The sequence below is a fragment of the Hydractinia symbiolongicarpus genome, chromosome 5 (genome assembly GCF_029227915.1).
Source record: "Hydractinia symbiolongicarpus strain clone_291-10 chromosome 5, HSymV2.1, whole genome shotgun sequence".
In the NCBI taxonomy this organism is placed as follows: Eukaryota; Metazoa; Cnidaria; class Hydrozoa; order Anthoathecata; family Hydractiniidae; genus Hydractinia; species Hydractinia symbiolongicarpus.
Window position 1 is genome coordinate 21,382,949 of NC_079879.1, and position 13,467 is coordinate 21,396,415.

At 33.0% G+C, this 13,467-nt stretch overlaps 2 protein-coding genes across 2 annotated transcripts in view; both read right to left on the reverse strand.

Annotated features, from left to right (window-relative positions):
• LOC130645306 (cilia- and flagella-associated protein 54-like) overlaps window positions 1–13,441 on the reverse strand; it is a 108,424-nt gene extending 94,983 nt beyond the window's left edge. The window contains exon 1 of the mRNA XM_057451259.1: window positions 13,432–13,441. The gene's annotated coding sequence lies outside the window, so the exon portion shown is untranslated. The remainder of the gene's footprint in view (window positions 1–13,431) is intronic.
• On the reverse strand, window positions 5,648–13,330 carry LOC130645310 (enolase 4-like). The gene is made up of 12 exons (XM_057451263.1): window positions 12,968–13,330; window positions 12,346–12,390; window positions 12,035–12,118; window positions 11,142–11,416; window positions 10,555–10,840; window positions 9,653–9,787; window positions 9,245–9,307; window positions 8,961–9,128; window positions 8,449–8,571; window positions 7,446–7,635; window positions 7,222–7,292; window positions 5,648–6,318 (listed from the first exon to the last, which is right to left on the reverse strand). Exons 1-12 carry the CDS (start codon window positions 13,097–13,099, stop codon window positions 6,106–6,108), a joined length of 1,785 nt encoding a protein of 594 aa, XP_057307246.1. The 5' UTR covers window positions 13,100–13,330; the 3' UTR covers window positions 5,648–6,105.
• Window positions 13,442–13,467: the final 26 nt, after the last annotated feature.

Below are 13,467 nucleotides of genomic sequence, written 5' to 3' on the forward strand. Positions count from 1 at the left end.
AGTTACACGCAGGCGGTACTGTACACTGGCATTGCCTAACCAATTTCCCCCCACATGACATAGGCTCGCTTTAGTAAAAGCATTTGTTAGATATGTAATTATGAAGCAAACTCTGAAACCACTACCCCATATGCCACATTGCAGGACAAAATAATTTCTTTGAGTGGTCCACTAGAAGCAAAAGCATGGTGACTAAAGAAAATTACAATAAAATTCCAGGACATTTAAGGTCTTTCCGAAATATTTTTATCTTATTTTCCAGGATAATTCCAGGGAAAAATTGCTAAATATGCTAAATTTCTATGAATTGAGAAGAAGTATAATTTACTGATTAATTGGGAAATTAAAACTTTAAAAATAGGTTTATTCTTATAGCAATAAATTAAGGAACAAATTCCAGCATTCCCACTTCATCAAGGTAAATATATTTAGGGACCGTCTCAAAATGTTGGTACGTAGTTCGTATAATTTGTATAAAAAACTTTGTATCGATTTATTAAATCTTTCATATTATTTTATTTTTAATACGAACTTTTTCGTATCATCAAAATTACAAGTTTGTACAAAGTTCGTATCATTTAAAATAAAGTTTGTATGTAGTTCGTATCATTTTTAAAGAAGTTCGTATAAAAATTTGCTTATACGAAGTTCGTTTATTATAATTGGACTATTATCGATAGTCTTTATATTAAAATTTTTTCAACAATTATAAAGTACGTTTCGTTATACGAACTTTGTTTATTTTAATTGGATTTATTATCTAAGGTCTTAAGGGATCGTCTCCATGACATCGTATAAAACCAAAAGATCGCCGTAGATCATTTAAATCATTTTCTGGTTTCGTATTGAAATAATTATGCGCAATTACGCCGATACTTTTGAAGTTCGTGCTTGCTTTTTTAGTTTGCATTTTAAAAATATAAGAACGAAGAACGGCGATATAAATGCTTCGTTAGATCACATTTTGAAAGTTTAGGAACGAAAAGGGGTGATAGAAATGCTTCTTAACATCGCATTTTAAAAGTTTAAAAACGAAAAGCGGTGATAGAAATGCTTCTTTAATCGCATTTTAAAAATTTAAAAACGAAAAGCAGCGAAAGAAATGCTTTGTTAGATCACGTTTTAAAAATTAATAAACGAAGAACGGTGATAGAAAAGCTTTGTTAGATCGCTTTTTTAAAGTTTAAGAACGAAAATCGGCAATAGAAATACTTTTTGAGATCACGTTTTAAAAATTTAAAAACAAAGAACGAAGATAGAAAAGCTTCGTTAGATCGTGTTTTAAAAGTTTAAGAACGAAAAACGACGAGAGATAATTATTTAATTTCACATTACAAGTCTAAATCATTTTGTTTATAAGTACCAATCCTTCGAAATTCGCACGAACAGCGTTTAGAGAGATGGTTGTTTGTAAGTTCTAATCATTTGAAGTAATAAGAACAGCGTTTAGAAATTGTTAATGCTTATTTCAAGGCTAGCTGCATAGCGAAAACTTAGATTTCTATGAGAAAATTATATTAAATTATATATTGTATGACCATTTGTTTAAAAATTTGTATCACAATTCATATTGGAAAATCTTAATAATTTGTATAAAATTTCATATAAAAATTCATATAAGTAAGAATATACTTCGTATGACAATTCGTATGAAAATCGTATTAAATTTGTATGAAAATCGTTTAAAATTCGTATAGGACTTTTTAAAAATCGTATAACTAATTAACACTATACAAATTGTATACGATTTTTATACGAATTGTAAGCAATTAAATTTGTATATATTCTTATAAAATGTCATACGAAATTTGTAGATGATCCCTTAGCGTAAATAGCCAATCTGTCCTATGCAGTCCTTCCTTTTTGACTGTCATTATGCGCGCATATATGTAAACATTTACAACTTATCCAGTCAGGGAAAACTTTTAAATATGATGTTACAGTTCCAATAAACTAAACCTCTTCTTAACTAGGTCTATTATGTCCTAACTTAAGCAGCAAAACGCTTATTTAAACTGTTAAAAGCAAAATATTTCAAAATTCACACACTCAAGCTGAAATTTGCATCTTCTTTTAGTGCCAAGAAGGATATGTGATCAACTACAATTATTTGTACATCGTGTTTTCATCAACCAAAACCATGTGCACAGGCAAAATGGCAGCTAGTTGTTGTGATGTTAGAATTTTTGGCCAAAGCCTAATAGAGGTTAAAATAATTTCCCGCAATAAACAATATTAAATCAATAAAAATGTTTCCACAGCTTTTTGATTTTTATACAGTTTAATATGGCTGTGTTGCAGATTAAACTATACCATGACTGGAAGTGTGCTATCTCATAAACCCTTTGCTGATTAAAAATGTGTTTTTCGACAAAACTAAATTTAAGTCACTTCTTATATTAAAATACAAAAGACGATATAACAACCAGCAGAGAGGGTGGGGGATAAAAGCTGATGCAGTGGCTATTCATACGTGACCGTACTTTATTATTTTTTTTCTATTTGTACGTGACTCTCACGTACTTTATTATTTTTTTTCTATTTGTACGTGGCATTCATGTACTTTATTATTTTCTTTACATTCGTACCAGACACTCACGTACTGTATTTATTTAAAATGAGTCTGGGGGAATTAAAAGAAATTTAGAAAAATTCACAGAATGTACAAAAGAGCATTCTTAACAATCTTTTTCATGTTTATCTGATTTTATGGCTGCCCATCTTTATTGTCGTGATATCAGTGTGTGAAACAAGCATAACTGTATAGATGCATGAGGAAACTGTTCTTTCAAGGTATCTCTTTCCATCATGTCTTTATCAATAACCACTACTTCTATCTGATTATGGTTAGGATTGTGTTTCTTGAAACATTCACTCATGCGGACAATTGTCGATTTCTCCTCGCTATCCAAACCCCCACAATCTCGCTTTCTCCATCTGCATCCATGCATATTAACAAATATACTGGCCTTCGTAAATCATTTAATTTGTAGGTTGCGTCTAACATAAGCAGGTCTGGGTAAGCAGAAAAGCTTTTCTCATCTCAATGTCCTGATAGTATATAGCGTTCAATGTATCTTCGCTGTCAACAATATATTCTACGCTCAGGTATGCATAAATCATAGATCAAATGTTATGTAAACAAAATATATTTTTTTTAAGTAGTTTTACTATGAAACGAAATTCATCGACTATCATCAAGATACCCATCTTAAAAAATAGAACTTGATTACGACGCATATAGATTCAGTTCTATAATACTCACGATTGTTTTGGACGTTTTCAAGTTGAAGTGGATAAAAATTTCTTGCCACCATTAATACACCAATAATCAATCTCAGAGAATTTTATGTTGGTATTATACTTTTTTTTCGTTGCACGTTTAGCTGCAGTCTCTATAGAACGAGAATTCCTGACATAAAGTTGAATACAATTAGCTTTTTCACGACTACAAATTGCTTCATTTAACTGCTCAAAGCTCGAAAAACTTTGTCTGACCTCCATCTTCTTCCTTCAGCATAGAAGTCCTATCTGCGCCTTTTTGCAATTGAAATTGTAATGAAGTTGAAAAGACTGGTTTCTACTACTAAAACTTTCCTCATAACAAATTGAAATTTCATGCTAAGTATAAAAAATCTTTTTTTATATGAAACGAGAAAGAAAAGATTTTACGTACGAAGAATAGATATAATAGAAAATCGCAGATATAGAAAAAAATAAAAAAATAAAGTAAGTGAGTACATGAGTGTCACGTACGAATAGAAAAAAAATATTAAAGTACGGTCACGTATGAATAGCCACTGCGAAAAGCTGAAGCTAGCTAGCATTTATAATATAACACAGCATAGTTATGCTATGATTCGCTTATTTAAGCTATATTGAACGTTTAATTTGGTAGCATATTAATTATAATGTGACAGCATATTTAAAAGTTTTTCCTGGTTGTCACCTCTGTCAGCAGCTAGCTAGCTACTAGCTACGCACTACTTCTCCAGAGCAGAGTTGTAGGCCCAGGAGTTGGGCTGAGAATAAATTTTTTAAGGTACTAAGAAGGAGACGATTGATTATAATCTTCTCAGAAGTGAATATAGTAACTATCTCTAATTCATCCAATGGTATCTGAGAGAAAATACATAAAAAAGACATTTTGTCTGTTTTGGCAGCTTTGTTTTCGTTTCGATCCAAGTCGCCATCTTGGTATTGAATGGGGCCGCAGTAATTACGACGACCCTTCAACCCTATTTGGTCTGGGGTTTTTAAGACATAATCTATATGACACCAGGAAGGGAGGATTCCGCCCCCTCCACCCTCCAAAAATTTTAGTAGCACTTCTCGGTTCTTCAAATTATATAAAAATCTCGATTTTTGGGTTAAATCCGCAAAAATCGGGAAGTCGGACTAATCACCTGTACAAAACTCACAAATTGACTCTTCTTGATGAAATAAAGTTGTTTTATGAGTTTTACGGATTTTACGAAATTAAAAGGTGTAGTTTCCAGTAATGACCAATATCTAAGGCTCTCATATATGGGACGTAAAAAATGTGACATCCAGGTGTCTTCTAATAGATAAATATAAAAAATCAGTAGGTATTATAACAATGTAGTACACTATGGCAAAAAAGACTCTTTGCTGTCCAGTATTTATTTGATAGAGTGTTTCAAGATATATTGGAATGTTCAGACCGAGAGTGCTGATGTGTCTGTTTGTTGAAAAGTGGATCCAGAAGAAGAGGAAGATAATTGTTAAAAGGGTGACCATGCTAGCGAGTTATATAGAAGAATGCACGCTATATGGGACGTGTTTTGATTGGATAAGTGTTATAATGGCCTCACAAATTTTAACAAGATGTTCGAAAACTTCGCTAATAACAAAAGTATAAAGGAAAGAGAGTACCTTTTTCAGGCTTTTTAGCCTAATTCTATCAATGGCATTACAATACAACATATCACAGTAGCAGCTGTAAAAAACATTTATAATTTCAAGAACTAATTATTGCTCCATCATCAAAGCAATGGAAAAAAATAAATCTGGTTATCGTGGTTCTGGCGATTCTCAGGACTGGAAAATTTAATTTGTGTAAAAGCCTGTGATACAAAATGTTACGTTTTTAGTTCAAATTGTTTAAAACAATGGCAGTCTCTTACCTTACAAAAAGTGACAATGTTGGTAAAATTTGGTCACTAAAATGTCACTTACTTTTGTGCAAGTGACTCATATTTTTACCAATAAAAATCTTTACCAAGCTTACTTATTTTTACCAATAAGGCAGCTATATAATAAATCTATTAGTTCTTTTAAATTAAGTCCTGGTAAAACGCATTTTACTATAACACGGACCTTTAAACACGAGACTTAATATGGCGATGATTATCTTGACATTCTTAATGCGCGTCGCCACAATCGCGACATTTCATAACGCACCTTAACACACTGGATCTTCTGCGACACATTCGGCAGATTGTCAACGTTTTAAATTGCTGTCACAGGTTCAGCAGAGTTAATGTTGTAAACCTCGTCAATTCAGTTGCAATCTCGTCTCAATCTTTGAGACGAGATTGCAAATAATAATGTCTTTTTGTGAAACAAGCGAAGGATTAGCACAATGTGTAAAAACAAACACCAAATCTCCATGAAAACAAGCAAATAAGACGAGAACTCGATCTTAACCATTTACTATTTCGTATGTACATCATAAAAATATAAGTTAAACAAGTTGAAATACAATCTTAAAAAAAAAAATATATATATATATACAACATTATTTATAAAATACATAACACAACAAAAACTATACCAAAGAGGATAAGATCCTGCTCACAACCAAAAGAAAGCCTAAATGGATACCTTAAGGCGGAAATCACGCTATAACAGAATAGAAATTCTTTATAAAAAGCCTCTAGATAGTAGACAGTGAACATTCAGTACATCTCGAGATGTCGAATTTTTTTTTATGGGATACATTGCGGACTTCAGAAAACTCAAAGCTAGCCAACTAAAATTTGTTGATTAGGCAGTAACTACTCATTTTATGTAACAAGCGCTCTCAGATATGAAAAATATCGTCCAAATATACAATATTTAATAAGCGTAAGAAATTCCACCTTATCTTTCTGCTGCTGTTTCATCAACTTTCGTTTCTCCCTCAGCATCAGAGACGAAAGAAAGTTGGGTTGGAAGTGTATGCACATAGTCAATCCTTTCTGTTAGCAAATTTCTATCTTTTAAATCCTGGTATGCTTCTAAAAGTCGATTCATGTAGGACGCTGCACCGTCCTTCGGAGATGTACGGATAAATAATGCGTTCGTGGCAATTGCCTTAAAAACACAAAAATGGAAGTGGTGAAAACAATACTCCGTAAAAGTAGTATTTTATTTAAAGCTAAACATAACTGAAGCAACGACGTTTGCGGCAAAGCATAGAAATCACGCAAACGTCAGATTACGCAATCCAGTGTTTTATTTTAAAATTTTAAGGCGCACGCTTAGTCGCGCCCTTAGATAGATGTGCATATTTTACATGGCTAGCCTCACTAATATCGAGGGATATACCCTGTCTATTATTTCCAGGAGGGCCCATGGCTTAGATGGAGGGTCGTAGAGTATTTAATGCTCATTTTAAGCTAGGCAGACCCAATTAGGGCCGCGCTCTACTAGACAACTCCCGGCAACATCCAACGACCCACACATGGAGCCATCTCCCCCTAATTTTCGGGGCTATGGTAACATTCACTCGCCCATGTTGAATCGCCGTCAAGAGGAATCGAACCCTGGTCTCCCGCACAGAATACGAGAGCTACAACCACTAATCTACGGCGCCACGATTGTAGCTTAAAATGCCAAAAGAAAAGATTTGTAAGCCACTGGTTAAATGTTTTTATTCTGTTAACAAAAGCGTATTTAAGTCTTATTAACTGGATGAAAAAGTTTCAAAATATTCGCATTCAAAACAAGAGCGACTAAATTTGAGTTAAACACGAACTATAGCTAGCTTGTTTGAAGAGTCCCGTTCATATCCGTGTGTTTTGAATGTGTTTACAATTTATAAGTTGAATTTTGCGAAGTTATTTATGTTAGCTATCTATTTTATACATGTTAGCGATATATTTTCACATCACTTTTATAATAAATCTTCCTTGTATCAACAGTTCACCATCAGTAGTTACACATCGCAGATAATATGAAAATAAAACGAAAAAAAAATGTAATTATTATACTTACCATATCGACTACAATTTCGGAATTTACAACGTTACACCATTCGTCAGCAAACATAATATTTCCTCCGAGTTCTAGAAAATAAATCATTTATTGAAAACCGAAAACAAAAATCACTTTTCCCTATATTATAAGCTCGAATAAAATCGTTGAATTCCATTAGGTCTTTTTGAAATGCGTAAGTCTATCATTAAAAAATTTCAAAAACTCTACGTTTATTGTCTTACCTTTAATTGCATCCACACTTGTAAACAGATCCGATATGGTCGACGTAAAACCATCGGGATGGAGTACCATACCATCGCAGTGCTTTTCCGTTAACAGTGTTTCTGCCTCATCTGTAGTTTTAGCTTTCGTTGTCAGAATAAAGCATTGAGCAGACAATTCTGAAAACAGTGCCCCGTTTTCACTTTCATCCTAAAAAAATTGCCATTAAAACTTCTGCACTGATTCTTTCTGATTTATTTTCTAAATGTTTTCATTCTGATTATACTGGTCATTTTTCTGAATTTACAGCTTTTAAATTTGTATCACAAGATAAACAAGATAATTTTAATATGTTAAAATGTTATTTTCTTCAGCGACGTTTTATTCAAATTAGCTACCCTGAAAACCTCACACTATAAGCATTCAAAAGTTTTGCTTAAGAAAACTTCCACTCTCCTCCCCAAATTGTCAGAAAAAGCTCCTCCTCCACCCCACATCTGCCCCCTATAAACATTTACGTAAGAAATAATCAAGATAGCAATTAGCCGCGATAGTAAAACTACCGGACAATATGTTTATCATTTTATTGTCTCTAGAAGCTTAATTGCAAATGGGTTGTTTTGAAAGAAAAAAATCATTTGAAAAATTACCATTCAAAAATGCACAAAAAAGTCTTCTTGAGCGCAGGGCACGGAAAGGCCTCGTAATTGTGCAACTTTTTTATTTATACAAGATTAAGCCACGGTCAAACCAAGATAAATTAAAAAAGAATGTTAAGACATCGACAAGTCGCCTAAAAAACATAAAGATTTGATTTTTTGTCTTCTCAGCCAACGCTGTTTTAAAATTGTGAAAAATAAATTCTTAAATATAACTGGGCGTAGAATAAAAGTTACGCAAATATTATTGGTTGGGAGAGAATTTTAGATGCGGAATTAGAGGGCAAATAAATAAAAAAAAACGCGAAAATTTAGTTATTAAAATATTCAAAAACAGATTAACCAAGTCCATAATTTTACAAACCTTCGATGAGAGGGCATCAATCAGTGCAACAACAGGAAAAGCATCTATCCAACTTTTGTACATACTGATCATGTCATCTGTTGACTTCTGACTGCCTGCTGCAAAATCATATTTTTTCTTCTCCTAAGAGAAAGAGTATTATGTGTGATACCTTATTCGTACTAATTCTGGCATATTCGCACTAAAAAATAGATAGTGCGCGAGATTCAATACAGAAATTGAGCGCATAAGGTTGTACGGAAAAATAATGCGCGCAAAAAAATGTTTTTCCGAGAGACAAAAAAAATCATCTATATTTTTTTATAAACCCTGAATTTTTGCGCAGTAAGCTTAACTTGCACGAAGATTAATACGCCTGAAGCAACCTCGATCCTAAGGCCTGTAGCGTTTTTTTTCTATGAGGATGAAACTTGTACGCGTTTCATCCTCCTATGGTAACATAGCATAACTCACTAAATATTGTTTTCAAGCAAATTAGGACCGTCAAAACAATACATAGAAGAGATACCTACATCATCAAATAATTGGTCAGCTCTAACGTTTACAATAAGATCAAATACTTCCGAAAACTCGACGTCCATTGTTGTTCTTGAAGTTGTAACAAGAAATTCAAACACCTGTTCTGCTTTATCGAAAGCTGGTGTAAATATACCTCTTGAATTTCTGTCGTGGCCAGAAGCCTACAAATATAACAAATATATAAAAATTAAAAAGGCAGTCACAAAATAAATTCATAAAAATAACAAAAAAAGGCAGCACGAATAATTAAATCAAATGAGCAAAAAAATTAGCTCACGCCAAATTTAGTCACTAAAGCCTTTTCCACATGGTCAACAAACAACATGACGTGATTCATTGCCTAAAAAATAAGACAAGGAGACAAGTTGTTACATTTTTCATGTGATATGCTGCAGGATATGATCTTACTAATCACTCATTCAGAACAGTTTCACGGGGTTAAATCAAGGTGAATAAATCTATCCTAAAAAGAGGGAGAAGACTATAAATCGAATTTTCACTAAGCATTTTTTTTACATTGTCTGGTCAAATTAACGCGAGTTCTGAATCTTAAAACAAAATAGTTTTATTACAACAAAATCTGACCACAACAAAAAATAAACCTAGTCATAAAATTAGCCATTTTCAGAAAGCAACTCGATATAAGTATTCGAACTAACAAAACCGGAATGTAAAAGATATTTACCTCAGCAGTGCCAATGGATGGTTTTACCGCCACCAGAACTTCTTTGAAAATATTTAGTTTACCCGGAGAGGAGACATCACAGCTTATTAACGGAACAGCAAAGACTGGAAGCGAGATGGCTTCAGGAAGTCCACCCTAAAATATACGCCCTATGAAATCACAAAGATATATCTAATACGGTAATCAAGTCTTCTTAATGTTTAACATACACAAGATGGTAGCTAAATTTCAAAACGGGATTTCATATTCTTATAGATATGTTAAAGAAATTAGGATTAAAGCCACGCCCCTTTACAAGTCTCAGTGAGCTTTCTTGTCTTTCTAAGCATCATTTTAAAGCCTATAGTAAGGTACCCAAGAAATTCGGAATAGCTAACAACAGAGGGGGGAAGCTACACTAGAGACCAAGTATCAGAATGCAAGTAGTCTGAAGGAAAGAATGAAGAAAAATGTTGCATTTCAGTGACATATTTAAATGAAGCCACCAAATATTCACGTTTTCTATTTTCCCTAATACACCTTTCCCGAATTAGTTTTCTTGGATGTACCGCTGATATTTCTAAACTTTTAAACTGTATAAACAGTCTTTTTAATTTCGTACTAATTAACATCTGCTTGAAACAGCAGCTTATTAGTACAAGTCAAAAACTAAGAAGACTTTGACCGTAACATTAATATCACCAAACAGCATTTTCATATGTCAAATTAAGTTAAAAATTTATACACACACCAATTTAATGCGGGTAACGTGTATTGTTTCAATCCCAATAACCAGTTTTCAATACACTTTCCAACGCCAACGTTTGCTTCTACCCCTCACCCGTTTTATTGGTCACGTTACATGAAAACTCGCAAATCAATGAAATTTATTCGAAGAAGTACATACTACTATCAATAGTCACCTTAAGGCTTTCATACAACGGTAGCTCCTTCAATCTAGCAGATGTTACAGCAAGTAGAGTTGATGCAAACAGACACGCCATGTTAGCTTCACGTTGAATATCAGTGGTCGTATTATCAGAAGCAACAATGGACGTTGAGTTTTGTATGCTTTCATTTGACTGTATGACTTGAGAAGCGCTCTCCCCATCCTGGACCGGAAGTACGTTTAAAGTCGACTTCAACGACTCAACCTGTGGAATTTCTGAACTCAACGAGTCTTTTTGGATGAGATGCAAAGCTAGTTCCCTTAAAAAAATATTTGAAATAAATGAAAGTAGACAGTAGGTACCAAACAATACACCAATGACATGACAAATTTATCAGAATACACTTTAGCATTTATATTCTACCTTGGGAAACTAAATTATTATTGAATAAAATGACAACTATTCCAGAAAATGGTGTGGAGCGTGGGGCGTGGGGCGTGAGGTCGAATTCCAATCTTATTATTTTGTTTGATGTTTAACGCCGTAGAGTAAAGCTCTAGTGTTCATTTAATTAATATTGAAAAATATAAAGCATAAAAAATATTTTAAACTTGCCTCACCTTAATTTTTTATCAATTTCATGTTGATTCCAAACTTCAACGCCTTCTAGTAACGGAACAACGTCACCTTCAAGCAGGGACACGAACTTCCTGTAAGAAAACACACACTTTGGCTTTCCAACTGGATTGTCATGTTCTTGTTCCTGGGTCTGATCTTTTTTACTTCCCTTGTTTTTCCCATCCCGTTTGCCACCACCTTTCACTGAATGTGTTTTTGATATTACTGGTTCAATGATTGGTTGATTATCTGCGAATGTTTGGAACTTAGCAACAGTCTAAAAAAGAAACTTAAATAGATACACAAGAATTCACGCATGGGGCGAAAGACATTATTTGGAATATGCTAGTCTTCTGCAAGCAAACTTTACAGCTTATCTCATAAAAAAAGATCATAAAAATAGCTTATTAAAATAAAAGTCAAATTATCCCTTCAGTCAAGAATCGATATTAACGAATATTAGGTAGCGCGTAGCTGCGTAATTACGAGTATCGCTTCGTAATTACGGGGAGATGATTCAATTCACAGTATTCTTAGCAAGTACAATTACACATTGATAACAGAGCTTTTAACACTAACACGGCTACACACTATATAACAAGTCGGAAATAAATTACTAAAACAGCGGACTGGGTGCCGTGTGAGAGAAATTGTTGCCGTAAAAAATATTGCTTTATTATACTTCTTTTAATTGTAAAAAAATATTACCATAAAAAATTCAAAAATTCAAATCCCGTCTCTTTCAACATCCGATACACAATAGATACGTCAACTAGCAGTTAGCAATTGTTAACAATTAGCAGTGCTGCCAAAACCTTCACAGAGTTTTCATCCCTTTAATCGCTTCTTTTGTAACTGGAGATATAAAGCAACTATCAAGTACTTATAACTTTACCTTAATCTTTCCTTTTACACAGCACTCAACTTTAGCAGTAACATTTTCATGATTATTTGAACTGAATGATGGTGCACAAGTGATCTAAAATTGTCATCAAGGAAGACTACACTTGAGTATAATCTAATATAATTAAAGACTCATTCTCTACTCGTTAAAAGAATTCTCTAAAAAAAGGTATGCAACAGAGTTTACTAACAAATTCGCGAAATTTCTCGGGTTTTTTATGCGCTATCACTACACTGCTCAACTTTTATCCCTTGACCTAAATACCTTTCGTGATGTAACATTTAAAAATTAGATTTACCTACCTTAATTATTCGTGGAGTCTTGGATAATTTTGCGAAATGCTCTGACTAGAAAGGCGAAAAATGTGTATGAATAAAAAATAAATAACAAACTTATAATAAAAAAATAGAAAAAATAACGTAAACAAATAAACAAACAAAAATCATGCTTAATTTGATCAAAATATTGAGTTATAAAATAAAAATAAAAAACTATTCCAAATTTTAGAAGGAAAAAAAGAGTTACTAATGATCAAGCCTTTTCTTTTTTTTTGATTTCAACTGAGACTGTTTAATTCGAATTACAGCAACCACTTAAATATAATTCATTTGTATTGCTGCAAAAAAAACATATGGTCTTTTGTTATTACTTCTTTCTTTTCACAAAGAGGTAATAACAAAAAGTTAATATTTGAAAAAAAATAATACAATCACAAACAATTTTAGTAGAATGAGGAAAGAATATTTTAGGTGCAAATTTTAGGTTGTTTAGAATATTTTAGGAGTAATTGCTCTGTTAAAGAAAGGACAGCGAGCAAAATAAGACAGGAAATTCAGAAAGAGGCGAACAGTGTAATAATACTGAACTACACCCAACGAAAATTGCTGGAAGAGTAGATTATAAAGAAGTATGTAATATACTTACGATGTATCCATACAAGTCTTCAGGTTGCTCGTAAAACATGGAGTTAAGTAAGCTCTCGAATTGTTGAGGTATTTGGTTGTCATGGTAATATTGGACAGCTTTCTTTTTCAATTCCAGCATATCTGTTGCCATATCTACACTAAGAGATTACTAAATACATATATGTATTATTTTAAGGGGATATTGGTACATAGTTCATTGTATCTGTTTTGTATCTGCGAACATTATCAGGGACTCGACTATTTCTGCTTCAACATAACAAGTGGCGAAAATTTAAACTTACATGCTATTTAACTTATGAGTTGAGGAAGCAGTAAAGAAATATAGGGGTGGGGAGGGGCGTTGAGGTATAAAAGGGTGTTTTTAAGTTTACATCTAGAAAAGACTGGTAAAGGTAACATGGCATTTAAAAAATGCTTTCATAAAAGAAAAAAAGGAAGCCAGACATGAAAACGGATACAGACAAACACAAAGACATAAGAAGCAATATCAGGACACCA